The sequence below is a fragment of the Rhinatrema bivittatum genome, chromosome 6 (assembly GCF_901001135.1).
Source record: "Rhinatrema bivittatum chromosome 6, aRhiBiv1.1, whole genome shotgun sequence".
Classification (NCBI taxonomy): Eukaryota; Metazoa; Chordata; class Amphibia; order Gymnophiona; family Rhinatrematidae; genus Rhinatrema; species Rhinatrema bivittatum.
In genome coordinates this window covers 121,607,061-121,633,992 of record NC_042620.1, presented here as the reverse complement: position 1 = coordinate 121,633,992, position 26,932 = coordinate 121,607,061, and the positions used below count along the sequence as shown (strand labels likewise).

The 26,932-nt window shown below is 41.9% G+C and overlaps 1 protein-coding gene across 1 annotated transcript in view; it reads left to right on the top strand.

The window, feature by feature from the left end:
* Window positions 1-26,932, top strand: part of PDE11A (phosphodiesterase 11A) — an 815,296-nt gene that overhangs the window by 415,420 nt on the left and 372,944 nt on the right. Inside the window, exon 5 of the mRNA XM_029605882.1 lies at window positions 14,619-14,683. Coding sequence (XP_029461742.1) covers window positions 14,619-14,683 — 65 coding nt within the window. The remainder of the gene's footprint in view (window positions 1-14,618; window positions 14,684-26,932) is intronic.

Here is a 26,932-nt window from a genome sequence, read left to right as displayed (position 1 = left end):
AGGGCTGGGATCTGTTGCCATGAGCTTTCATTTGTAACTATGCAGGGATTTTTCCCCTGGTTTATAAAGTTATTTATTTATTTATTTATTTGTGTTTTTTCTTGACCGGCCATCATCAGAGATATCATGCCGGTTTACATGTAACAAGGGTAAACAATAAAGCAGGAAGAGAGCAGTTATAAAAAACCAGGTTAACAGAGAACTGGGAAGTGCAGAGACAGTTGCATGAGGGAGCGAAAGCTTAAGGCTAGAAATCGGCAAAGAAAATGTATGTACATAATAAAGATTCCCAACATTATGAGGAGATGGGAGAGCAAATGTTTCGTATCTAGTACAACGTGTGGATAGGTTATCAGGGCTGTAAAATTACTCAGAGAGCCACACCCGAGGTGTGGACAAGTGGTATCAACGGGCAAAACTTATCATGGTTACTCTGGTGGAGTAGGGAAAAGGATGACAGTGGGGAATAGAATGAGGGAAGTCGCGTATTTATTTAAGGGTAGGCTTGTTTAAAGAGCCATGTTTTGAGTTTTGATTTAAACTTATGTGCATATTGCTCTAGTCTAAGTTTCGGTGGCAAGGAGTTCCAGGCATAGGGGCCAGCAATTGAGAAGGCACGCTCTTTTGTAGATTTGAGGTGAATATCCCACCCCATCACCCAGCACTTACTTAGTCTGGTCTTTGCAATGACAGTCAGTGGCCATGCATCACGGCTCCTTCTAGAACCCTGCAATCATGGGTTCTGAATTTGGTCACTAGGTGTCAGCCTTGATCAATGACCATGACTCCCTCTCCCTACCGTAGCTGTGAAAACTGCCTCTGCAGCATCCCCAGCTGACTGGAAGACCCAACTAGGGGATCAAACATAGAAGCATAGAAATGATGGCAGAAGACCAAACGGTCCATCCAGCCTGCCCAGCAAGCTTTCACTTTTTTTTTCCCCATACTTATCTGTTACTCTTGTCCCTTGTAAGTGACTTTTTTGTTCTATTTCCCTTCCACCCCGCCATCGATCTATTTCCCTTCCACCACCGCCATCAATCTATTTCCCTTCCACCCCTGCCATCGATCTATTTCCCTTCCATCCCCACCATCGATGTAGTTAGCAGTGCTGGAGCTGCATTTAAGTGAAGTATCTAGCTAATTGTTTAGGGGTAATAACCGCCTTCAGAGCAAGCCACTCCCACGCATGTTTATCCAGCCTGTGCAACTCAGTCCTTGTTGGTTGTTGTCCGAATATAAATCATCTTTTCATCCTTCCCCCTGTCGTTGAAGCAGAGATCTTTTCATCCTTCTCCCTGCCGTTGAAGCAGAGAACTATGCTGAATATCGTTGAAAGTGAAGTATCAGGCTTATTTGGTTTGGGGTAGTAACCACTGTATCAAGCAAGCTACTCCCCTGCTTTTTTGTGGATGCAAATCCTTTTTTTTCACATTTCCTCTTGCCGTTGAAGCATAGAGCAATGTTGGAGTCGCATTAACCGTGTGTATGTTTATTGAATAAGGATATTAATTTCCAGGTAGTAGCCGTCATTCCCGCAAGCCGCCCCCATGCCTCTTCACTTCATTCACATCCTCTAGACTTTATGAATCCACAGTGTTTATCCCACGCCTCTTTGAAATCCTTCACAGTTTTGGTCTTCACCACTTCCTCCGGAAGGGCATTCCAGGCATCCACCACCCTCTCTGTGAAGAAATACTTCCTGACATTGGTTCTGAGGTTTCCTCCCTGGAGTTTTAAATTGTGACCCCTGGTTCTGGTGATTTTTTTGCAACGGAAAAGATTTGTCGTTGTCTTTGGATCATTAAAACTTTTCAAGTATCTGAAAGTCTGTATCATATCACCTCTGCTCCTCCTTCCTCCAGAGTGTACATATTTAGATTCTTCAATCTCCCCTCATAAGTCATTTGATGAAGACCCTCCACCTTTTTGGTCCCCCTTCTCTGTACTGCCTCCATCCTGTCTCTGTCCCTTCGGAGATACGGTCTCCAGAACTGAACACAGTACGCCAGGTGAGGCCTCACCAAGGACCTGTACAAGGGGATAATCGCATGCCTTTTCTTACTTGATATTGCTCTCTCTATGCAGCCCAGCATTCTTCTGGCTTTAGCTATCGCCTTGTCACATTGTTTCGCCAACTTCAGATCATTAGACACTATCACCCCCAGGTCTCTCTCCTGCTCCATGCACATCAGCCCTTTTCCCCCTATCAAATACAGTTCTTTCGGATTTCCACACCCCATAAGCATGACTCTGCACTTCTTGGTGTTGAATTTCAGCTGCCATATCTTCGACCACTCTTCCAGTTTCCTTAAATCCTGTCTCATTCTCTCCACTCCTTCTGGTGTGTCCACTCTGTTGCAGATCTTAGTGTCATCCGCAAAAATACAAACCTTACCTTCTATCCCATCCGCAGTGTCACTCACAAAGATATTGAACAGGACTGGTCCCAACACCGATCCCAACGGCACTCCGCTTAACACTGCTCTCTCTTCAGAGTAAGTTCCATTCACCACTACACATTGTCTTCTGTCTGTCAACCAGTTTGTAATCCAGGCCACCACCTTGGCACTCACTCCTAAGTTTCTCATTTTATTCACCGGTCTCCTGTGCAGGACCGTGTCTGAAGCTTTTCTGAAATCCAAGTAGATGACATCGAGCGTTCTTCCTCGATCCAATTCCCAGCACTGCCATTGAGCCTCCAGCTGGACCATGATGTACATTTTTCAGTGGATATCAGTACATCTCATATGTCTTGTGTAGCATGAAGGGAGAAAGTAAAAATATAGTGATATTCCATTCCAGCATACACCATTACATACCATATTTCCATTAAAAACTAATGTTTTAATTCATTCTGCCCATGACTCTAACCTTTACCATCATGCTAACTTATCAGCATGGACTAGAACCCCTGATTATCTCCCCCACTTTGAATACTGTTTGCAGTAGCATATATGCAGAGATAGACTACTGCTGGAGAGATCATGAGAAACATACTAATGTATTGCTTAAGACTGGGAAAAAAAACCCATAAGCATTTCAAATCTTTCCACGTTCACTAAGATTATGAGGCTTCATTCTAATGAATATAGGAGTCTGCACAAGTCAAACACCTTACTCTTTTCTAAAGGCTGACAAAGCTGTCACAACCATGAGGGGCTATTGTAGAAACTCTTTCTGTTATTCAATTATATCTGCAAAGTGTCTGTCTAAACACAGAGACTTTGTGGATATGTCCTATACCAGAAAATATCTATCCTACAATTTTTTTTCCTGACCAAGTACTAGAGATACAAATGAATCAGTGTTTTGCAAGCAGTTTATGGCTACCTTTTGGTATCAACTGTAGTTTTTGTTTCATAGTGGGGTCATCAAAATCGTCTTTGGTATAGGGTGTTGCTTATGTTGCACTGTGGAGGGTATATGCATGAGCTCCTGCACACTGTTATGTTTGAAATGTGCACTGCTAGTGTCTTGTGACAAGGCACACTTTGTGCCTGCTACTTATCTGAAATTTTTGTGGGTTGAGATACCTTTTATGGGACCAATTTAAAAAAAACAAAACAAAGCTGTTTTAGTACATGATCTTATATGACCACACAGGCCCCTTCTTCAGAAGTGCTTGCTGCTTAATAAATCTTAAGGAATCGGGCAAATTTAGTCTAGGGAGGAAGAAGTCTGGTGTTAGGAGATGAACAGTTAGTAATTTCAACCCTGAGGATGTTTTACAGTCAAGGATCATATATTTTTCATCATTTCTTTCCATGCACCATGTCTGTATTAGTACAAATTACTAAATAGCTCTGTTGATCACCCTAAGAGAAAAAAAATAAAGGGTTATCAATCATGATTAGCAAATAAGATATACAGTCCTATCCCATGTAAAATATTTTTTTCTGGTTTGATGGAATAAGGAAGATTACTACTTTTTGAACCTGGGAATATCCTTTTCAGTCACTTACAGGAGGTCTCAGGGACCACAATGAATGTGTTTGGATTTAGGAAAGCATATGCGGAGACTTAGAAAGACTTACCCATCAAGAAGACTGAGGTTGATATTCAAAAGGACTTGTCTGGCTAGCTTTTAGAATTAACCGGACAAAACCTAAGATTTGGATATTTCCTCCTGCTCTTTGGCTAAATTGTATCTGGGCTATTCATTACCTGGACAGAATTTAGACCTAGATTCATCAAACTATTGCATGTGATAGGAAGAGGAGCATGTTTTATGGTAATAGCTTATTTATTGTAAGTGTGCTTTGCATAGGTATTACTGCAGAGTGCAGTAACTTTTCACACTTGTGGTAAGTGCCACAACTGCTGTAATTCCTACCTAAAACCACTGGAGAGAGAGAGAGAGAGAGAGAGAGAGAGAGAGAGAGACTAGCCATACTGCCCTCATACTAGATAGGTATTTATATCTCTATATGAGGCCCAGATAGTTACTCGAGGTGAGGTTTAGGTAGGAGTGTAGGGGTTAGGTGCCACTTTGACATTCAGAGTGAGACATACCAACAGAACAGTGCTCTCTTGTGAAGATTTGATGACCTTCGGAGTGAGGAAATTCACCCAAAGATGAGATTTGTGCAATGTTCTCTCAACCTAGCTTGATGGACTCTCTCTCTCTCTCTCAGTTGTGAAGCCAGCCCATTTGGCCAGAAATCCCACCCTAAACTCCACCCCTTTTCTAAATTAGCATTGTACCATGCGTTATGGTGCTTTTCGCATGTGAAAACTGCCTTATCACATGCGAAAATCCTATAACGCAGCTTGGAAAATAACCCCCTTAGTCATATAAAAAAGAGGTGGTGATGGAGGTATTCTGGGGGCACAGTTAAATTTTATATAGCTAGCACCGATATTCACTGCTAGCTGCCTAAAATTATCTGGCTAATTTGATCAGAAAACTTAGGGTCCAATATTCAGCGTTGGCCGGATAAGTAACTTAGGGGGTCATTTATCAAAATGCGATAAGGTGTTTTCGCATGCGTTAAGGGCTTATTGCATGTGATAGGCCCTTACCGCATGCGAAAACATGTTTAACGCATGTGATAGCACTATATACATATTAAGATACTGAGCTTTATTCTATTTAATGTGTTTATAGATACCTTATTGTATATAATTTATAATTTATACTTTATTGTATACACTGCGCTTTATGGTTCTATTTGTTATTTGTTTCAACACTATGATACTGAGTTCAAACGTTTCTTGTAACTACACTATTCTATGTTCAATTTGTACTTTGTTCTACTGTTTTATGTAAAGCCCCTCCCTTTTTGGGCATCTCACTGTTTTATGTAAACCGGAGTGATTTGTATTTCCTACAAGAACCTTGGTATATAAAAATTAAAAATAAATAAATAAATCTTATGGTGTGATGCAAATTCAGAAAATAGGAGGTGTTAGGGGTTAGCCTGTCTGTGAAGAGCTATTGCACAGCTGTAACACTTATTTTAACAATGTGACCTTGTGGTAAGGTTTCATTGTATTTTGTGATGTTTCCTGTAAGGCCTATTTGAGGTGAATTGAAGGGGGGGGGGGGGGGGGGGAGAAGAGAGAGAGAGAGAGCAAGCCTGGCCATAATGTCATTCCCATAGGTAGGTATTTGTATCCCTATGGTAGGCCCACCTAGTAACTCGAGGTAGGGTTTAGGTATGAGTGTAGGGGGTTAGGGGCCACTTTGACATTCTATGTGACACATACGAACAGAACAGTGATCTCTTGTGAAGATTTGATGACCTTCGGAGTGAGGAAACTCACTCCAAGATGAGATTTGGACAATGTTCTTTCAACCTAGCTTGATGTTACCCAGGTAGAGAGTCCATCAAGCTAGGTTGAGAGAACACTGCACAAATCTCATCTTGGAGTGAGTTTCCTCACTCCGAAGGTCATCAAATCTTCGCAAGAGACCACTGTTCTGTTCGTATGTGTCACATAGAATGTCAAAGTGGCCCCTAACCCCCTACACTCATACCTTAACCCCACCTTGAGTTACTAGGTGGGCCTACCATAGGGATACATATGTCATCCCTATGGGGATTACATTAAGGCCAAGCTTGCTCTCTCCCTCTCTCTCTCTCTCTCCCTCTCTCCCTTCCCTCCCCCCCCCCACCCAGTGGTCATATGCAGGAAACACAACAGGTCTGATACCTATCACAAATTCAGATAATGTTATCACAATGTGCACTAACTTAGCTCTTTGCATAGGTAATTAGTGCAAATTGCAATAAACTGAATTTTTGCATAAACCACACCCCTTTTGCAATCGCATGCGGTACTTACCGCATTTTGATAAATCCAGGCCTTAGCTGGATTTTACTACTCCAGCTAAGTTACGATGTATATTCAGTGGTACGGCAAAGCTGCTGAATATTTACTTATATATGCGCAGATAGCCATATAAGTCTACCTGGCTAAGTTTAGACCTGCTCTATGGGGCATCTAAACTTAGATGTAAATTTATATGGCTAACTCCAAATATCGGTAGTTAGCCTTATAAATTATATGGCTAACTCAGTCCATTCCCGATCTGCCCAGTACACGCCTACTTTTTGCACGTGTAACATTTAGTCGTATAAGAAATTTATGTAGCTAACCAGCCACTGATCGTAGGCGCATATTGAGCTGCTGCTACTTAGTCGCATAAGTCCCATTTATCTGACTAAATAGCACTGAACGCACTTTCTGTTCTAACAATAGCTGGATAACAAAAATAAAAATCATAGTGAGCCCAGCAGCAGCTGATCACTCCCTCTGTGGGCCAAGCAATAAAAAAAAAAAAAAATCTAGGGGCCAGCAGCACTCCAATCCCTTCCTACCCATCTTGGACCTAAAAAATAAAATGCTGTGCAAAATCCCTTCCCTGACCAATTCCTGTGTAGAACTCATTGACGGGGAAGCAGTCAGTGGATCCAGTACTGAGTTCTGAAAGGGGAATGGCTGCTTCAAATGGAAGTGCAATGAATAAATGAATTCCAAACGCCAGAACCTGTTGGCTGTGCCGACACTTAGTACTGAGGCCAGTGGGAGGAAGTAAGAGCTTCTCCTCTTTTTCCCACTGGGTTTCCTAAGGACGTTTGAAGGTTGGGAAGCCAGCATTGCTACGTTTTTTGTTTTTTTTTTTTTAAATCTTGGGGTTAAGAGGGGGGATCCAGGTGCCACTGGCCAGCAAAAATTTTTCAATATTCAAAAACCTGAGGAGCAGCAAAGTTAACCAGTAACGTTTATCCAGAGAAGTTCCACTGAATATTTGACTAAAGTTATCTGAGTAACTGAGTCTCTTCTCGCCCGCTTGCTGAATACTGTCTTCTATATTTATGATTTCGTATTTTGGGAGATCGGCTATCTTTGCCTGCCTGGCAACTTACAGCAACAAAAATGGTTGCTGCACTTGCCTAGTAGCTAGCCTTTAAGTATCATAGGGATCAATTCACTAAAGTGTGCTAACATCACATGTAAACACAGTGTTTAACACTGGTATTAATGGCTGATGTCACTGAGCTGCAAATGAGGCACACGTTGCTGCAGGACACTAAAGTACACACATAAAAGTACATGTGTACATATGAAGAGTATCGCAAACACTTATTTACACCTTCACTAGGTATAGCTACATTTTTCACGTTAATGTGTCTGCAGTGCATATTGCGTGTTTTAATGCAGGTACTTTTTTGCTGCACTAATAGGTAATGAACTATTTTATACATTTTTGCATTGCATTACCTCATAAGCATAGATTTCATGCATTTTAGTACACTGGCTCCTTAGTTTAAAAAAAAATATTTTGCAAACAGAAAATAGGACCTCAAGAGACAACTGAAAGTGTGGTTGGAGAATCCTGTTAGTGCCAAGATTGGGTTATGTAAAAGAAATGGTCACGTTTATGTTTCCCACAAGCATGATCTTCATCTTTTCCTTTGATTTGATGTCCTTTAGAAGACTGTACTTGAATGACTAGAGGCATAAATAAGAGAACAAGCTTTAAGGTCAAACCAGAAAACGGAACACTTTTTCCTTGAATCAATAACTTGATTTTCTGTTTGTTTTTTTAAATCTGATATAGGGGAGCAAATAATATAATCTTTTTTAGATTTACAAAATATGTACATTTACAGTAAATGCCCACAGCCTTCATTTCTCTGTTTAATTTCAGAAAAGGGAGAAGGTTCTGATTAGAATTGATGTTCATGCATGCACACTGAGGACAATCTCCACTGTTCACAACACACGGACATTTAAGCATTCAAAAAAGTGGATAGAGTTAGGTTGGGGAGGGAAATTATGCATGAAGACTGCCGCTCTGTACATAATTTCCACCATATCTGCTTAAATACACATACAAAGCATGCAGGTATCCACGTTGTGCATGCTGGTGGGATTAAGGATTTACCCCTTGAAAATGAGGCTTATTATTGTCCTCTAAGTCATTACCCAGCTGTTGTACTTTGGACATTGAAGCGTGGGCCCTTAGTCACTGTAAGAGATGACACCTCCCTCAGGGCGGAGCCCTGTGGGGACTTGTAGTGATAGGCTAGCTCTAGCAGAGATGGACACAGAGATATATCCTTATTGTACTGCAACGTAGATGGTAACTCGAGGATCAGGTGAGGATTCCAGCTAGGAGGGGAGGCACAGATGATAAGGTTCCATCTGTATGTAGCAGAATAGAATGGCAGTTCCACAATCTCACCAGGCCTGCAGTGCAGGGTAGATCGGGAGTCTATGGAAAGAGAGATGAGACAAGCAAAGACAGAACTGGAGCGGCAGTACTCACTCTGATGCTGGTAGTTGTAGTAGGAGAGAGCCCCGAGGAGCGGAGGTCTCAGACAAGCAAGGCCCCGAGGAACTTGTACCTTAGGCATCCTGGTAATAGATAGGCAACCCCGAAGGGTGAATAGGAGCAAGGCAAGGCCCCCGAGGAGCAGGTACCTTAGGCGTCCTTGTTGGTAGCAGATACCCCGGAGGGTAAAGAGGAGCGAGGCAAGGCCCCCATGGAGCGGGTACCTAAGTCTACCTGGAGCGAGAGTACACAGAGCGGAGGCATCTGGTAATGAGGAGAGAACAGCATGGAGGATTCCTTGCTAACTCGTAGCTGTATTTTGCGAATTGGGTTTAAATATCCTGAGCTTGTGATGTCATGCAGTGGGAACGCCCCCGAGGTTCCCGCCGTGACACACATAAAGGATGGGGCTGGTGATCCCGGGAGAAAGATGGCGAATGCAATCGCCCATGCCGGTCTGGGGACAACAGAGGGGTCGGCGTAGAGAAGCAGAGGCAGCCATCTTTCCAAGGTGAGCGGAGTTAGGCCAAAAAAAGGTAAGCAAAAGAGGGAGCATCCATTTGGGACCGATGGGCGCAACACTAGCTAGATAACCCCAGCAGAAAATTGTTCCTTTCAAAGCAGCCAAAAGTAGGCATAGGCTTTCGTATTGCACATACTTTTAGCCAGATTAAAAAGAGGTATTTCCAGGGGAGTGGGGCGGAAGGGAGTTGCTTTGTCTTGGAGCATATACACAGCACATACATTTGGATTTTCTAATGTTCATGTGGTGTTTTGCCCTGTTCTACTGCCCATAGATGAAGTTAGGCACAAAGTATATGGGCATTGCTTGGAGGCAATTTTCAAAGGGAAGCTATCAAAGGGTGTTACTCCCAAAATTCATACCATTTGTTTGAGCCAGGCATAGAATGTACTGTATGTGCTAACAGTCTGCCACAGAATATATACTGAGCTTCCCCACACTCTTGCACTCTTCCTAGTGCAAGGGTGACCAACTCCAGTCCTTGAGAGCCACAAACAAGTCAGGTTTTCAGGATATCCGCAATGAAAGCAGGAGATAGATTTACATATACACTATCTCCATTGGATACTAATCTATTCCATGCATATTCATGCATGCTAAGGAGGCAGTAAATGCAAATTTATCTTATGCATATTCATTGTGGATATCCTGAAAACCTGACTGGCTGGCGGTCCTCCAGAACAGGCTTGGGAACCACTGTCCTAGTGCTGTTACGATCCTGCTCGCGGACCTCATCCTGCTCGCAGGCTTTCACTCACCTCCCGAGCTGCCACCGACTGTCTCCGCGGCGGGCCGCCGCACTTCCGACTTCTTTCTTCGCGGCCTGTGCCACCGCCAAGTCACTGTTCCTTTGCAGCATGGAGCCGGCACAGACTTTCCTTTTCGTGGCCTTGTGCCGCCGCAGGAGCTCCTCCTCCTCAGCGGGAAGTTCCCCTCTGGGATTCCCCTAAGCGGCCAGGAACTGCTGCCAGTGCTACTGCCTTCATCTTGCGGCCTAGTGCCGACTCACTCACCTTGTGGTCTGGGCCTTTGCAGTATCCTCCACCTCTGCGGCCCAGTGGCCGCCGCCAGAAATCCTTTTCGCGGCCTGTGCCTCCACCAGAAAGTCGCTGCCGGGGCCTGCTCCTTCTGTGTTCATCACGCGGCAGGGACGCCGCTGTCCAAGGTCCTGCTCCACTCTGGGCCCTCCTCTAGGTGCTGGTGCGCGCCTCTTCCTCTGCATTTAAAGGGCCAGCGGCCCGAGGCCCCACCGGAAGTTCTTGTCAGCTTATTTCCTGTTTCAGCCCTATAAATGGGCTCACTTCCAGTTCCTCTGGGCCTTCGGATCGGATGTCATGGTTGTCCATGTTCTTCCTTGCCAGTCCAGGTCCTCCGTGGTCTTCATTTGTCTAGATGGCTTTGTTCTGTGTTCCTGGTCTCCTCGTCCTGATGTTCCTGGTCTCATCCTTCGTCGGAGCTCCTTCGTCACCTGTTCCATAGCCTGATGTTCCATGCTTCCGCTCCTTCGTTGCCTGTTCCATGTCCTGATGTTCCGTGGTTCTGTTCCTGAGTCCTGATGTTCCAGATGTTCCGTATCACCACGCAGGAAAAAGATCTTGGAATCTTTGAAATGCTTGGCCACCTGCTAATGGTAGTAAAAAAAAAAGCAAATAGAATGTTAGATATTATAAGGAAAGGAATGGAAAGGAATGGAAAATAAAACAGAGGATATCATAATACCTCTGTATTGATCCATGGTTTGACCGCATCTTAAGTATTGTGTGCATTCTGGTTGCCCCATCTCAAAAATGATATAGCAGAACTAGAAAAGGTAAATAGAAGGGCAATCAAAATTATAATGGAAATGGAATGCTCCCCTATAAAAAAAGTCTCAACAGGCCTGGAGAAGAGATATGAAAGAGATCTACAAAATCTTGAGTGGGGTGGAACATGTAAACAAGGAACAATTATTTACCCATTCAAATAGTACTAGAGCAAGGGGATGCTATAGCACATTTAAACAAATCGGGGAAAGTATTTTTTCAATTGGTGCACAATTAAACTGTAGAATTTATTGCTAGAGGATGTGATAAAGGCAGTTAGCATAGATGGGTTTAAAATGGGTTTAAACAAGCTCCTGGAGGAAAAGTCTATGAACCACTATTTATTTATTTACCATCGCTTATATACTGCTAAATCATAGTACGTCAGTTCGGTTTACAAGCTATAGATTTGGGAAAGCCACTGCTTATCCTTGGTTATGAGTAAGAAGGATTAGATCTATTCTTTGGGGTCCTGCCAGGTACTTGTGAACTGGATTGGCCACTGTTGGAGACAGGATGTCGGGCTTGATGGACCTTTGGTCTAACCAAGTCTGGCATTTCTTTTGTTTTTATTTTGACTTTGTTGCCACATACTCGCCCTGTAATTCAGTAACCATATGTGGCTTGCTTGGGCCCAAAAAAAAGTACATAGTTAAGAGCCAGATATATTTAAAAGTTTTTCCCATGTTATGCTTGTTGGAAAAATACTTAGAGAAACACAAAAGGCACCACCAATATCACTTAAAGATCACTTCTGGCGCGCAAACGAAACTCCAATGTATAAATAAAAATTATTAGTAAAGTAAGAGCTGCATCTGCAAGCCCTACAACATGTTCAAACACACCAGGTTGAACCGTCCGGTCTTTTCTTCATTTGTGGCTCTTACCCGGCTGTGAAGCCTGCTGTGATTGTTGCGGGCTGTTAAGCCTAGAAAGAATTTTTTGAAATAGATGACTTTATAAATTATCTTTAAATTAACGTAACCAGTATCGCAATGTCCCGTTTCTGTATGTAAACAATCTCCCTGACAGTGGCTGGTGTTTCGCTGCACAACTTGCAGCTTCGTCAGGGGTAAAACACCTCCTCTATCCGGACGCAGGTCTCTCAAAACAGTATCCATAAACGCGGGACAGAGACCGGTTACAGCAGAGTGGAATGATTAAATAGCCCGCGTGAATTAAAAACGTGTCGACACAATTTATAAAGTCATCTATTTCAAAAAATTCTTTCTAGGCTTAACAGCCCGCAACAATCACAGCAGGCTTCACAGCCGGGTAAGAGCCGCAAATGAAGAAAAGACCGGACGGTTCAACCTGGTGTGTTTGAACATGTTGTCAGGCTTGCAGATGCAGTTCTTATTTTACTAATAATTTTTATTTATACATTGGAGTTTCGTTTGCGCGCCAGAAGTGATCTTTAAGTGATATTGGTGGTGCCTTTTGTGTTTCTCGATTTGATTTCAAGGACCCACTGAGTGCTCTTTGTTGTTTTTGCTTTGGGAAAATACTTAGTACATTTGGTCCTAAATGGAGAAATGTTAGAAAGAAGTCAATCTTAGAAAAGAAGTCATTTGAATTTGGCTGTTTGGCTTAGACCAATGAGTAATACAGGTTGTGGCTTCCACTAATCAAGGAGCTTATTTTGTGCCAAATGTTTTACTGCCTTTTATCATAAATGTTGTAGTTAGACATCTTAAAACTGTGGGGTGGATGGAATTGGGTATGGTGGTGAAGTATGAAAAGAGATTGATGGGTGATATAGCAATAAGATATTATTTGTACTTTGACCTTCATTTCAATGTCAGCCTCTAATTGACAATACTGTTTGCAAATTAAATCAGGGTCTCCAGATTCACAGAAGCAAAGTGCCTTAGATCTAAACATGCAAACTTGTGTTATAGCAAAATGCTAGTTGCTGAAGAAGTTTCTTAATCTCTGATCTTCTGTTTGCTAGTTTGATTTTAAATTGGAAATGCCTTAAAGGAACCTAAAATACACTTAAAAGATAGTTGATGACCACTGTGAATCTCATTAGCCCCTTGTGGATACATTATTTTAACTGTTGGAAGTAAATGTGACTGTCTAGTTCACTTTTCATTGAATTCAGTGTACTAGAACAATTTTAAAATACTGAATCAACTCAATCACAAGTTGATATTGCTTTGACAAATACAGCATTTTAAGGATAATGCATGCCTAAAACTATTTCTTATGGTAGAATTTGACCATCAGAGAATTCTGTTGCTAGTAATGAGATTCATTTACTAAGCTGCAATAAGGGGCAGATTTTGAAACCTGTGCGCAGGCGCAGATTTGTTCGTGCAACCTGGCGCAAACAAATCTACAACCCTATTTTATAACATGCGCGCGCAGCCACGCGCATGTTATAAAATCCAGGGTCAGCGCGCGCGCCCCAGGGCTTGCCTGCGCCACCGAGCCTATGCAAGATAGGCTCGGTGCATGCAGGGGCAGGCAGGGGCAGCTTTTTGGGGGTTACGCGCATATCTTACGCGCGTAACCCTTTGAAAATCTGCCCCCATGTGCATAATGTGCAAAAAATAGCATTTATTACATGAAAAATTCTGTTTATAGTGCAGTATTGAATTGAACGTATACCTGATAACATTTTCAACACTGGGGGGAGGTTTTTTTATGGCCACTGGTGGCCCTTTAAGAAGATGGCAACCCCCATGTGATAGGAGCTGCCATGGTGCATTTTTCCCTTTTCCTTATTATATTTTTTCTTGTGGGGTTAAAATATTATGGGGAGGTGCTGTGATATTTTTTCATGGGAGGGGAAAAATACCATAAGAATATCCCCCCACCACAGTGGTATTTGTCCCATCCTGCGATAAAATATTGTAGCTTAATAAATGACCCCACTAAATAAGTGTGATACTGAGGCATGCTAATAGTATCAGCAGAACTCAGGATACTCAAATAAGACCTTACAATCTACTTATAGATAAATATTGCTTCAGACAAGAAAATAGTAGTAATACAAAATCTAGTTGAACCATAAATAATAGCCAGCACAAGTACAACATGGGATGTTTCAGAGAGTGGATTGCTTCCTATATGCTCCAGTTTCATGATGCAGGCAAATAAATCAGAGTAATAATGAGACGTGAGCAAGTAAGCAAAAATAACCTAGGACATATACACAGCAAAAAATTCAAGGCCAGTAAAAACAGAGGAATGCAATTTATGCTGAAAGCTGAGTTTAATCTAGTGGTGCATTTCAAATGCCACTGAACAGTGCAAGAGCAATTATCCATGCATAATGAAAGTGATAATTATTTGTTAAAGATTCATTATTTCAATGTGTGATTATAGAACATTTATATAGCTATGAGTGAAATCAGCTGTAGAGCAAACACAGAAAGCCATGATAAAATAAACAAGGAAACCTGAGACCAGAACTGATACTGCTAAAAACCTACCCATTAAGTTTTTGTAATCCTGTGTTTCCGTTGGTGACTAAGGGTTTTGTTTTATGTGACAGGTGGTGAAGTTTACCAAATCCTTTGAGTTGCTGTCTCCAAAATGCAGTGCTGATGCTGAGAGCAGGTACATATCATGTCCTATCTGGTTATTAATGGATGGTTTGTCATAGTAATTCAGATTTGTCCTGTACATAGTACAAAGTGGAAGTGCATCCTTTGTGAAATGCAAGGTTGTATTCATTAACAAATTTAATACCCTAATGTTAAGGCTAAAGAGTTAGTGCTACACACTGCAGAAAATTCTACTTTCATTACAGATCTTTGCAATCTGTCTCTTCTATTTTCTCTCCTCTGACACTGATTCTGTCTGACTAATTGCCATATTGATGACCCAGTCGATGTCTCAAACTCTTACCTGCTTGCATTTTCTTTTTCACATATCACCCTTCACACTTCCTCCTCTAGCTGTAGATATTTTTTTTCACCACTGTGCTGGACACATTTTTAATCTTCACCAAACACCCTCTCTGCTTTCTTGATCTTTTCCTCCCCGCTCTCTTATCACTTTAATAACATTTAACATTCTATTTTCTTAATTTGGAGCTTTAAAGCCATCATCCTCTCAGTCTCTACTCCGTGATCTCCCGGTTTCTCCTCTGACTTCCAATGCTGCCTGACTCACTTTCCACAGTTAAAACAATATCCATTCCAAATACCCTGCTGACCACTTTTAATTGACTATTATGTCACACCATCTGCAATCATTACTTTTTCCCCAAATCCTTTATCACTTCTGTACTCGTTAGGGGTGTGCAGCCTCCAAAATTTTGATTCTTTTTTTTTTGTTGTTCTGAGGGGTGGGGGGATCCCCTGAGTATTCTCTTGTATAATGTTTATTGTTTTTCTGTCCCTCTGCAGACACAAAATAAACATTTGAAAAAATGAAACTGAGCTTCCCCAGGCCCCCTCACCCTGCCCAGAAAAATCCCGGGGCTGGGAATTATCCTGGCACCCACTTATCCCATTCGTGGAGTCCAGAGGGGCAGGAAGGCTGGCTGGAGCCATTTTTTTTGTACGGCCGTACAAACATACAGCTGTTCAAGAAAATGGCACCAGTCGTCCCTGAGAACGTACCATATTGACGTCACACTATGGCGCCAGTTTAAGGGCTTACTGGTGTCATTTCCATGTGGATGACCTAGGAGCAGAAGGTAAGTAAGCTTCCCTCCTGCCCCCTGGGCCCCCACAGACAGTGTTAGTGGGGGCCAGGGTGGTTCCCAGCCCCTAGTAGATTTTGGAGGGGATTGGAAGTCCTGGTTGATCAGCCTTGGGGTAGTCTCCAATCTGCCCTGGAGGGGTTTTTTCTTTCTTTTGCCAAAACGAAATAGAAGTAAACCAATAAAATATGGTTGGTTTTTAAAATATCATTGGCCATTTCTGACTGATTTCTCTTTCCTATCTGCTATTAAACGAATACCTGAATTGATGGAGGACTCTGGTCTACGGGAGATGCAGTATAAGTTTTTACATAGGGCATACCTATCCCCAACCTGGCTGTATCTGCTGGGTTATCTAAACTCTGCTCAGTGTAGTAATTGTCAGATGGACAAGGACTCCTTGGGTCACTGTTTCTGGGGGTGCACACTTATCCAAGCCTTTCAGGGTAGGATACATAGGTACCTATCTCTTCTGGTGGGCCAGCCAGTGGTTATTACTCCTGAGGGTGCTCTCTTTGATGTAGTCTTGTCTTTTCAAGTTTGGGGATGGGACAAATGTCTTTTACTTTGGAAGGCATGTTTGATCGCTAAAAAGGCCATACTACAATGGCGGGAGTCTGATCCCTCCAGCTTTTGGCTTTGATGGAATAAATTACATGCCTTAATGCAAATGGAGAATCAAACTACCATACCTTCACCTAAATGCAAAAAGGCCTTTATTAGTATTTGGTTTGTTTATCTATAACTACTACCCCCAGGGCTAGAAGTGAACTTATCAATTATCCTTGACTGTGTTGGTCTTTTCTACATAATATTTTCACTCTGTACCTCAGCTGTTCTTTGTTCAGACTAGAACCCTCAACTCAATCCTTCAAGAAGAACCTAAAAACTTGGTTATTCAAGAAAGCCTTCCAACCTGCACGCTATTGACACCACCTGACCACCATCCACCCTCCCCTCCCCCCTCCCCCCTCCATCCAACCTCCTTAACGCCCTTGACCCTCCCCCTTCAATCACCCTACGAAATTCAAATGAAATTCCAGTTTGTTAATCAAATTAAAATGTTTAAATGTATACCAACATAAGTTTCTTTTTGTCAATTAAGGTTCTTTGTTACAATGTAAGAATAACGGACACCGTTGTCATATTATTCCATGAGTTCATATGTAAACTGATGTGATATGCCATATCGAATGTCGGTATATAAAAACAAATAAATAAATAAATAAACATATCTGTCCTCTGGGGGTGGGATGGGTGGGACTTAAGGTATTGGGGATTTTTTGTTGGGAAAACAAAATATAAAATGGAAGTATGTATTTCTGTTCTGTAGTTTGACATGCTTCAGAGTCATGTATGTTAAACGTTTGTACTACTTCTGCAATAAACAATATCATATAAAATATCATTGGTTTTTCATTCATTTTGTTTTGAAAATCATGAAATGAAATAGGATATTTCCTTTTTTGTTTCAGATGAATGCACATCCTTGTACTCATTCTCCTGTAAAGACTTCCATCACTATCTATTTCTATTTTTTTTTCTGTTTTCTCATTCTCAAGAAGCAATGGTACTGTTTCTTCCTGCTGCACACCTAGAGTCTCAAAACCAAACACCTCTATTCCACCTTTGACTGTCTTCTCAAAGCCAACCTGTTGCTCTGACTTTTCCCCTTCCCTTCCTTTCATTACTCAAGATCTACTATTTCATCAACAAGACTAAAATCATCTTACAATTTTCCATTTCCCAGCTCCCTTTCTGATCATCTCTTCTTCCTTTCATGTTTCCATACATTGTTTTGCTCGTTTTCTCATTTCCATTTGCAGAATTTGTTAAAGTAGAAATGTAATACAACATTAGCCCACAAAACTAAAATCAGTTACAAAAAAAAAAACAACAACAACAAAATATGTGGTTGAAGATGATACCTTTATTGGGCAATAAATTTTTAAAAATACAGACTGTTGATATTACATAGGTCCCTTCCTCAGACTGGGCCTGAATGCTGTGTCTGTACACCTCACAGCCTGCTCTTTCAACTCCCTGCCTTCCTATCTTCTTGTTGCATTGGGCTTCCTTGTGATCTATGTTCTCATTGAATGTATACTCTTCCCTGGTTCATTCTCCTCAACTTCTATTCATGTCAAATGACATTTTAAAGAAAACAAGTGAGATCCTTCTCTTGTTTCCCTTTTTTTGCCTACATCAACATTGTATGCCTGGTTTATATTCACACCATTTCCATCCTTCCTGCGGACTACCTACTTAATCCTCTATCTTACCTCACTTCTGTTCACCCAAGCTATCTGTCTGTAATTTTCAAAGTGCTGCTTCTACCTAAATACCCTAGTCACTTCCTAAGTGTTATCCTCTTAGATCCTCTTGATGTTGTTCATTATTTCATTTTCTCTACCTCTTCCAGTCTCAGTGCATCCACAGCTTTGCTCTGTCTTGCTCTTTCTCCCGTATGCTGTTTTAGTGTGCCTTTGGTTGACTTCTCTTCCTCTCACTTTGTTGGTCAATATCTATAGGCCTCTATTCTCATCATTCTCCTTTTCTCATGCCCTCAGAAACATTATTTACTTCTTCAGCTTTAAATAGTGCATTTACATTGGTGTGGTCTATAGGTCTCCTATTCAGACAGAATGCTGGACAGAGATCTGATCGAATCATCAAAAAGATGGGAAAAAAGGGAGAAGTGTTGCTCGTTGGAGATTTTAATCTGCCCGATGTAGACTGGAGAATCCCTTTGGTGGAATTATTGAGAAGTAGAGAGATAGTGGGTGCCCTCCAAAGGGCTATCCTCAAGCAAATGGTAATGGGTCCCACGAGGGAGGGTGTGATACTTGACCTAGTGCTCACAAATGGGGATAAAATCTCTAATGTCCAGACAGGTGCCCACCTGAGTACAAATGATCATCAGACGGTATGGTTTGATATTGGGAATAAGATACAAAGTCACACGAAGACTCAAGTTTTGAATTTCAAATATATGGACTTTGACAAAATGGGGATGTACCTGGAGGAAGAACTAGAAGACTAGGAGAAAATACGCAAGGTGGAATAACAGTGGGATAAATTAAAAGAAGTATTATAAAGGCAACAAATCTATATGTTAGAAAAGTAAACAAAAGCTCAAGGAAAAAGGAACCAATTTGGTTCTCAATGGAGGTGGCTGCAAAAATAAAGGCAAAAAGATCAGCGTTCAGGAAGCATAAAGGATCCCAGAAAGAGGAGCACAAGGAACAATACCTGGTGAAAATGAGGGAGACAAAGAAAGAAATCAGAAAAGCAAAAGGTAAAGAGGAAGAAAGGATTGCCTAAGACATAAAGAGAGGTGGCAAATTTTTCAGTTATATAAGAGAAAGAAGGAAAGCCCAAAGTGGTATAGTGAAATTGAAAGGTGACAAGGAACAATGTGTCGAGACAGACAAGGAAATGGTGGAAATATTAAACAGTTTGGTGTTCACTAAAGAAGACGCTGGAGAAGGACCATTGCTGATTGACAAAACCGTAGAAGGAAATGGGCTAGCACAACTCTTTTTACAGAAGAGTATGTATGGGACGAACTAGGAAAACTGAATGTGGACAAGTCCATGGGGCCGGATGAGGTACATCCCAGGATACTATGCGAACTCATAGATGTCCTGGCAGATACACTAAATGACCTGTTCAATTGATCCCTGGAAATAAGAGTGGTGCCACAAGATTGGAAAGAGTGGTTGTGGTCCTGCTTCATAACAGTGGTAGCAGAGAGGAGGCTGGAAACTGCAGGTCAGTTAGCCTCACCTCAGTGGTGGGAAAATTAATGGAGACACTGCTGAAAGAAAAGTAAGTGAACTATCTACAGTCCACTTAGTTGCTGGAACTGAGGCAGCATGGATTCACCAGAGGAATATCCTATCAAATAAATCTGATTGATTTTTTTTGATTGGCTGACTAGACAATTGGATCGAAGAAGAGCACTCAATGCCATCTACTTGAATTTCAACAAAGCTTTTAATACTGTCCCACATAGGAGGCTTGTGAACAAAATGAGAAACTTTGAAGTGAGCACCAAGGTGGTAGCATGGATTACAAACTGGTTGACTGATAGGAGACAACATGTAATGGTAATTGTAACCTACTCTGACGAGAGAGCCATGCTAAGTGGAATGCCACAGGGATTGGTATCTTTGTGAGCGACATTGTGGAAGTTCTAGAAGGTAAAGTTTGTCTATTTGCGTATGATACCAAGATCAGCAACAGAATGTTGGAGCAGAGAGAATGAAAAGTGATTTATGAAAGCTTGAAGAGTGGTCATAAATTTGGCAGCTGGGATTCAATGCCAAGAAGTGCAGAATCATGCATCTGTGATGCGGTAAAAAGAGCTGTATGTTAAAGGGAGAGGGAAAGCTGATGTACACGGACCAAAAGCAAGATCTTGGGTGATAGTCTCTGGCCGTCTGAAGATGGCGAAGCAATGTGACAAGGCGATAGCTTAAGCCAGAAGAATGCTGGGCTGCATAAAGAGAGGAATAGCTAGTAAAAAAATGGAGGTGGTGATGCCCTTGTACAGGTCCTTGGTGAGGCCTCACTTGGAGTACTGTGTTCAGTTCTGTAGCTCTTATCTCAAATGGGATAGAGATAGGATGAAGGTGGTCCAGAGAAAGGTTACCAAAAGGGTGTGGGGTCAGTATCAGAAAACCTATGGGGAGAGAATGAAGAGAGGTGGCACAGGGGTGATATGACCAGACGAAGAAGAGGATCGGTAAACACCAAGGAATTTTGGGCTTTTTATTACGAGATATATTAATAAATTCCTTGGTGTTTACCGATCCTCTTCTTCGTCTGGTCACTACTTGTAACGTTGGATCAGTTTCTGGTTTGTTTCTTTGGTAGGAGTGATATGATACAGACCTTCAAATACCTGAAAGGTTTCAATGATGTACAAATGTCAAACCTTTTCTGTTGGAAAGAAATCAGTAGAACTAGGGTTCACGAAATGAAACTCCAGGGAGGACATCTCAGAACAAACGTCAGAAATTATTTCTTCACGGAGAGGGTGGTGGATGCGTGGAATGCCCTTCTAGAGGAGGTGGTGTAAACCAGTGAAAGAATTCAAAACGGCATGGGATAAATATAGTGGATTCCCAAAGGCTAAAGGATGGAAATGAACAAGAGAGTGCATCAAGTAACTTGCTGGTGCGATGGATATTACCTTTTAACCAATAAGCCTTGATCTGTTGATGCAACTCCATCATTGCTCTCTACTTCAGTGGCAGGGAGAAAAGGGGAATTGGATTTATACCAATGAGGGCCCCGACTTTTACGGTTTGGAGAAAGAAGTATGTGAGTAACTTGCTGATGCGGCAGTTACTACCTTAACCAATAAGCCTTGATACTGTTGATGTAACTCAAAACATTGTTTTCTGCTTCAACGGCAAGGCATAAGAAGGAATTAGATTCAAACAGCAACCAACAAGGGTCCTGACTTTTACGGTGTGGAAAACTGATAAGCATGGGGTAACCTACAAGGTGCAGCAGATATTACTGTGAGCTTACTGGGCAGATTTGATGGACCATTTGGTCCTTTTCTGCTGTCATTTCTTTGTACGATGTACAATTTAATGCATCCTCTGCTACATATTCCCCTTTTCTAAACCCAGGTCCCACCATCTCATTCTCAATGAGATACATTTTCAACGATTTAGTCACCATTTACTTGGATACAAGTAGAGTTAATGCACATAAGTCAGGCTTTTATGACTAAGTGGACTTTCAGTTGCCTAAAACTGTGTGCATGGGTTTATAATACACATAAACTTGTCTGCATAAAAAAAGAGTGTTCAGTGGATGGGGATATGTATTAGATGTGCCTGTACCTTACGTTTTGAAAAGGTATGTGAATAGATGGCATGCTGTTAATATTCCTAACTTTACACTCCCCCCCCCCCACCCCCCCACCCCGTTTTACTTTATATTTACCCACATAACCTGATTGTCAGGCTCAATGTACACGGATGGGTTTGAAAATCCTCTTATTTTGTGCAGGCTTTTAAGTACACACATACTTTTGCTGCTCTACTGAAAATATACCCCAATATGTCCAAAAATGAACTTTCTGTCTTCCCCCACTTCCAGTCCACATCATTAATTTTTTCTCTGCCCATCACTGAACAATTACTCAACCCAGTTGCTCACACCCATAATCTTGGAGTCACCTTTGTCCTTTCTCTCATGTAACCCCTGGGTAGGTCGGATCCTATCACTAGCACCCAAGAGCACAAAGAAGAGAGATGATGATGGACCCTTTCTGCACACAGCTATGTCAGTTTCTTCATGGAAAGCAATGACACATTCTGAGTTCCAGGTCTGCTTGTGGAGGGGAATGATAGTTCCAGGGCCCTTTTGCAGTAGTCCCAATGCAAGCCCCTTTCCCCTCCTTGTAAGCAGCACTAATAATAATCAGTCTTTTAGATCCAAGAAGCACACTGGGAAGCAATGTAGTTTCCAACTTCTTTTACTGATAGTTGATTCGATAACTGAAGAATATTTACAGATCTCAATTCAGTATTGAAATAAAGTCAATAAATAATAGGACAGTAGAAAGATTAATAAACTTGTGACCTCACTCTACTAGCAAAATCTCTTAATTCCTTTGGACACACACTTCTCAAAACTTGATCTTTCTTTCTTCCCAGTTATTCTAATTACTCAGATTTGCCCAGATTGAAGATAGTTCAATCCTCCTTTAAATTCCCATTTTGATCCCAACTTCTCCCTACTGTGGAGTTAGAATAAAGTCCCAATATGTTATTAGAACATAAGCCCCAGTTCTCATACCTTTCCTGAAGTCTTCAATAATATTTTAGCTCTCCTGTTTAGTACCAGATGGGCACTCTTGCCTCAAGTACCTCTCACTTGAGTCAGCAGCAAACATAGTGCTTGAATACTTTCATTTCCTTCCCTTCTTTACCATTGACAGGGATCCTTTCCTCATAGACGAACTCCTCTATACTTCAGGTTCTTTCAGAATGAAAGACACCTCCTCCGAAATAGCTTGGAAAAGCAATCCCTGATACCAAAGGCAGTCAATTCCAAGTGAAACAAAATTAGTCCCTGAACCCAAAAAACAAGGGGGAAAATCAAACAAGAGACAGGAAGGGTGGACACAACTTCCTTGCCTCCAAAAAGACATCTAATTTAAAGTTGAAACTCCTCTGCATTGGGTCACAGTCAGGTCTAAACCCTGGAGGAGGAGTAGCAAGGTACAGGTCTTCCCTTCCCTTGATTTATCCAAACAGAGACACCTCAATCTGCTGTGCACAGTTCACACAAGGGTCTCACAATGGTAGTCTCCAAAATTAGATTTATAAGAGTAAAATAACAGCAAACAGTCAACTGGCAAGCAGACCCTCAAGGGAAACCAGACTCCGCTCCCTTCAGTAAGACGGGAAAAATAAAGGGGCAGGAGACAGAGAGCTCCTGTCCTCTTGAAAGGCAAACTAAAAATCCACAAAGATTGATGGTGCTTGAGGGTGTTAAACAGCTAGAACACATCATATGCAGCTCCCACATGGGGAAGTAAAACCCAGACTTCTTTTTACTACTTCTGCACTGGAACTCCCTAGTGATTTAGTATACTCCTTTTAGTAAAGGAAACCAAAGGTTCCATACACTCATATTTAGAATTTGGCTAAATACTGCTATTTCTTTCTCTGTTTTGCTAAAATCTATTTTTCATCAATCCGTAATATTTACTCATTTACTCATTCACCATGTCCTACCGTGATTGCTGTTATATTTTCTTAAATAACCTCTTAACTGCAATTAATTCAGAAGACCAGAACCATCTTCCAAGATAATTTATCTTTGCTTCAGCCCTTTTTATGGTGAAACTCGCTACTGAACTCTCTGGAGTCAAAATTCAGATGATTTGTTCGGCTAAGTTAGGAACTTAACTGGACAAACTGCACCACTGTGAACGCCTCTGACTTTATGTAGCTAACTGTGCTAGATAAGTTGGAGTTGTTCAGGGGTGGAGTTAATTTAGCCAGATAACCTATCCAGCTAACTCATACTCAGATTTAGCTGAATAACTTATCCGGCTTGGTCTAGATGTGCAGGAGAGCAGCCCTAAAGCTAGCTGGATAGGTTTATCCAGCTAACTAGTACTTTACTTGGTTATATTCAAGGGAGTTGCTAATCAGCAGCACTCCACTGAATATCTGACAATTTATTCAGCTAACTTTAGCCAGATAAATGGTTCATTTGCTGCACTACAGAATATTTACCTCTCTCTTTATGGGGGTAAGTTTCAAAAGCATATACACATGCAAAATACATTTTAACACATGTAAATAGGTCTTTTGAAAATTACCCTAGGGTTGTGTATGTGAAAGTATGCACAGAAGCAATTTTGTATGTACTTTTATGCATATTGCAGAGGCACTGGGGCAGATTTTCAAAAGGGTACGCGCGTAAGATACACGCGTACCCCCCCGAAAACCTGCCCCAAGTTCCCCCTGCATGCGCCGAGCCTATGTTGAATAGGCTCGGCGGCGTGCGCAAGCCCCGGGACGCGCGTTAGTCCCGGGGCGCGCGTTAGTCCCGGGGCATTAGTCCCGGGACGCGCGTTAGTCCCGGGGCTTTCCTGGGGGGCGTATTGGGGGGCGTGTCGCGGCGGTGCGTCATTTGGGGGCGGGGCCGTGGTCGAGGTCTCTGAATCTGCTCCCGGGCCGGGGAATCATGCGGCCGGCGCGCACGAGTTACACTGCCTCGGGCAGGCGTAACTTGTCAAACAAAGGTAGGGGGTGGTTTAGATAGGGCTGGGGGGGTGGGTTAGGGAGGGGAAGGTGCGGGGGGGGGGGGGTGAAAGGAAAGTTCCCTCCGAGGCGCTCCGATTTCGGAGCGACCTCGGAGGGAACAGAGGCAGGCTTTGCGACTCGGCACGCGCAGGCTGCCGATTTTGCACAGCCTTGCGCGCGCCGACCTCAGATTTTAAAGGATACGCGCGGCTACGCGCGTATCTATTAAAATCCAGCGTACTCTTGTTTGCACCTGGTGCGCGAACAAAAGAATGCGCGGGCGTACTTTTATAAAATCTACCCCATTATGAGGAGAAATCATTTACATGCGTACTTTTGATTTTGCATGGACATTTACACCTGCTCTGTAGCAGGTGTTTTGTGTTTTTTAAAGTAATTTTTATTCAGCAAAATGAGTCTACATCACAAAAACAAATTTCACCAAGCCAAGCAAAATCAATACCTGTCAACATGTGAAAAGTAAACCATATGAATAGAATAAGAACAAACATCATGAAGCAAATCTACATTGTTCAAATTTTTCCCATTTTTACCCATATTTGTCTTGCAACACTCATTCAGTTAACCATGCAACACACAGCAGCTAGCCACACTTCCCTCACATCCCACTTCTTAAACTCCGTCTCTCTCTTACTCATGACATCCTTCCTGAGAACACCTTCTATCCACTCCTTTCCTTCCCTTCTCTTCTCTTCCCCTTTTCAGAGATAACATCCACACCTTCACACCCTCCATTTCAAATTTGAAGCATTTGTCTGTCAAGACTTCTAAGTCCGATGCTATGATGAGAGGAAAAAATAGAAAGGTGTTGCATCAGTGTTTCATAATAGTGTATAAAGGTAAACATGACGAGGATCTTTCCAATCTGTAGTGTTTCCGAAGCCTACAAAACTGCATTGTCTGTCTGGTGGTAATTGCTTGTAATATTGTTTCCATGCTTTTATATGTCTCAAGCATCTATTTTTTCCCCAGTTTGTATCTAACCATTCCATTTACATGTATTCTATCATCATATTTTGCCACAGTACTGGGTCTAGTGCAGTTGGATCTATCTATTTCACGAGATGGCATCTACACGCCACTTGTAGTGCAAGATTTAAAAATTTTTCTGTACCACTCACTGTATCTTTGTGATTCGAAAAAGTCCAGAGTATTACTGTCTCTCCATTGACTGATAGTGCAACTCTGGCACACTGCTGTAGCACCCACATTATCTTGTCATAGAAGGGACACACCATTGAGCAGAATAGAAGTTTATGGAGCAATGTGTACCATGATCCCCACCGCACCTGGAGCACTGCAGAGTATTAATTAGCTTTATATGATAGCGTTTAACATCATTAATATAGGAATGATCTAGCAACTGGTAGGCCATTTCACAAAGCTTTACATCTGTAGATAATTTATGTGTTACTAGATAAATAATCCCACACAGACCCCCCCCCCATCCCCCCTCATGCCCCCAGTCCCATTCCTGCCACTGTACATAGTTAATTTAATTTAATTTATTTAACTCTTGATATACTCTGTAAGAAGTTATTCTAATAAGTCTGTTATATTGTAATAATATCTTATAAAACAGTTTATGTACTTGGTTAGCTAGTTACTCAGTTAAGCTGTTATACTGTATCATGTCATTATAAGGCCAGCCTTAGACATCCTGTTATGTGTAAACTGATGTGATATGTCAAATCGAATGTCAGTATAGAAAAATAAATAAATAAATAAAATAAATAAATAAATGACACACCTTTGCTATGCTAAGGTATGTACAGTCCCTCTAATTTTGAAAGTGAACTTATGCACTTTGAAAATAAAAACATGTTGCCTAAGATTAATTTAAACTCCTACAGGCTGATACAGTAAATAATGTGGGAGAGCGGTTGCTCCATGCTGAGCGCCCACTCTCCCGACGCGCAGCCAGGCACTTCTCCTGGGCGCGCAATTCTGTATTGAAATGAGGTGGTGCGCTAATAAGGAGGCGCTAGGGACAATAGCGTGTTCCTAGCACCTCCTTATTAGCAACAGAGGTGGCTGTCAGTGGGTCCGACAACCAACGCTCTATTTTACTAGCATCGGTTTTCGAACAGCCATAGGTTAGGAAAACAGATGCCGGTAAAATTGAGTGTCCATTTTGCTAACTGCTGACTGGCGGGCAGATGTTTTTAACTTTTTTTTTTTAATTTTGGTTCGTCCGACTTAATATCACTGGATATTAAGTCGGAGGGTGTATAGAAAAGCAGTATTTTCTTCTTTTCTGTACACTATACCGGGTTGCTCAGAAATTAATGCCTGCCCTTGGGTAGGCATTAATTTCCAGAGATGTGAATCGGAACTGAAATCGGA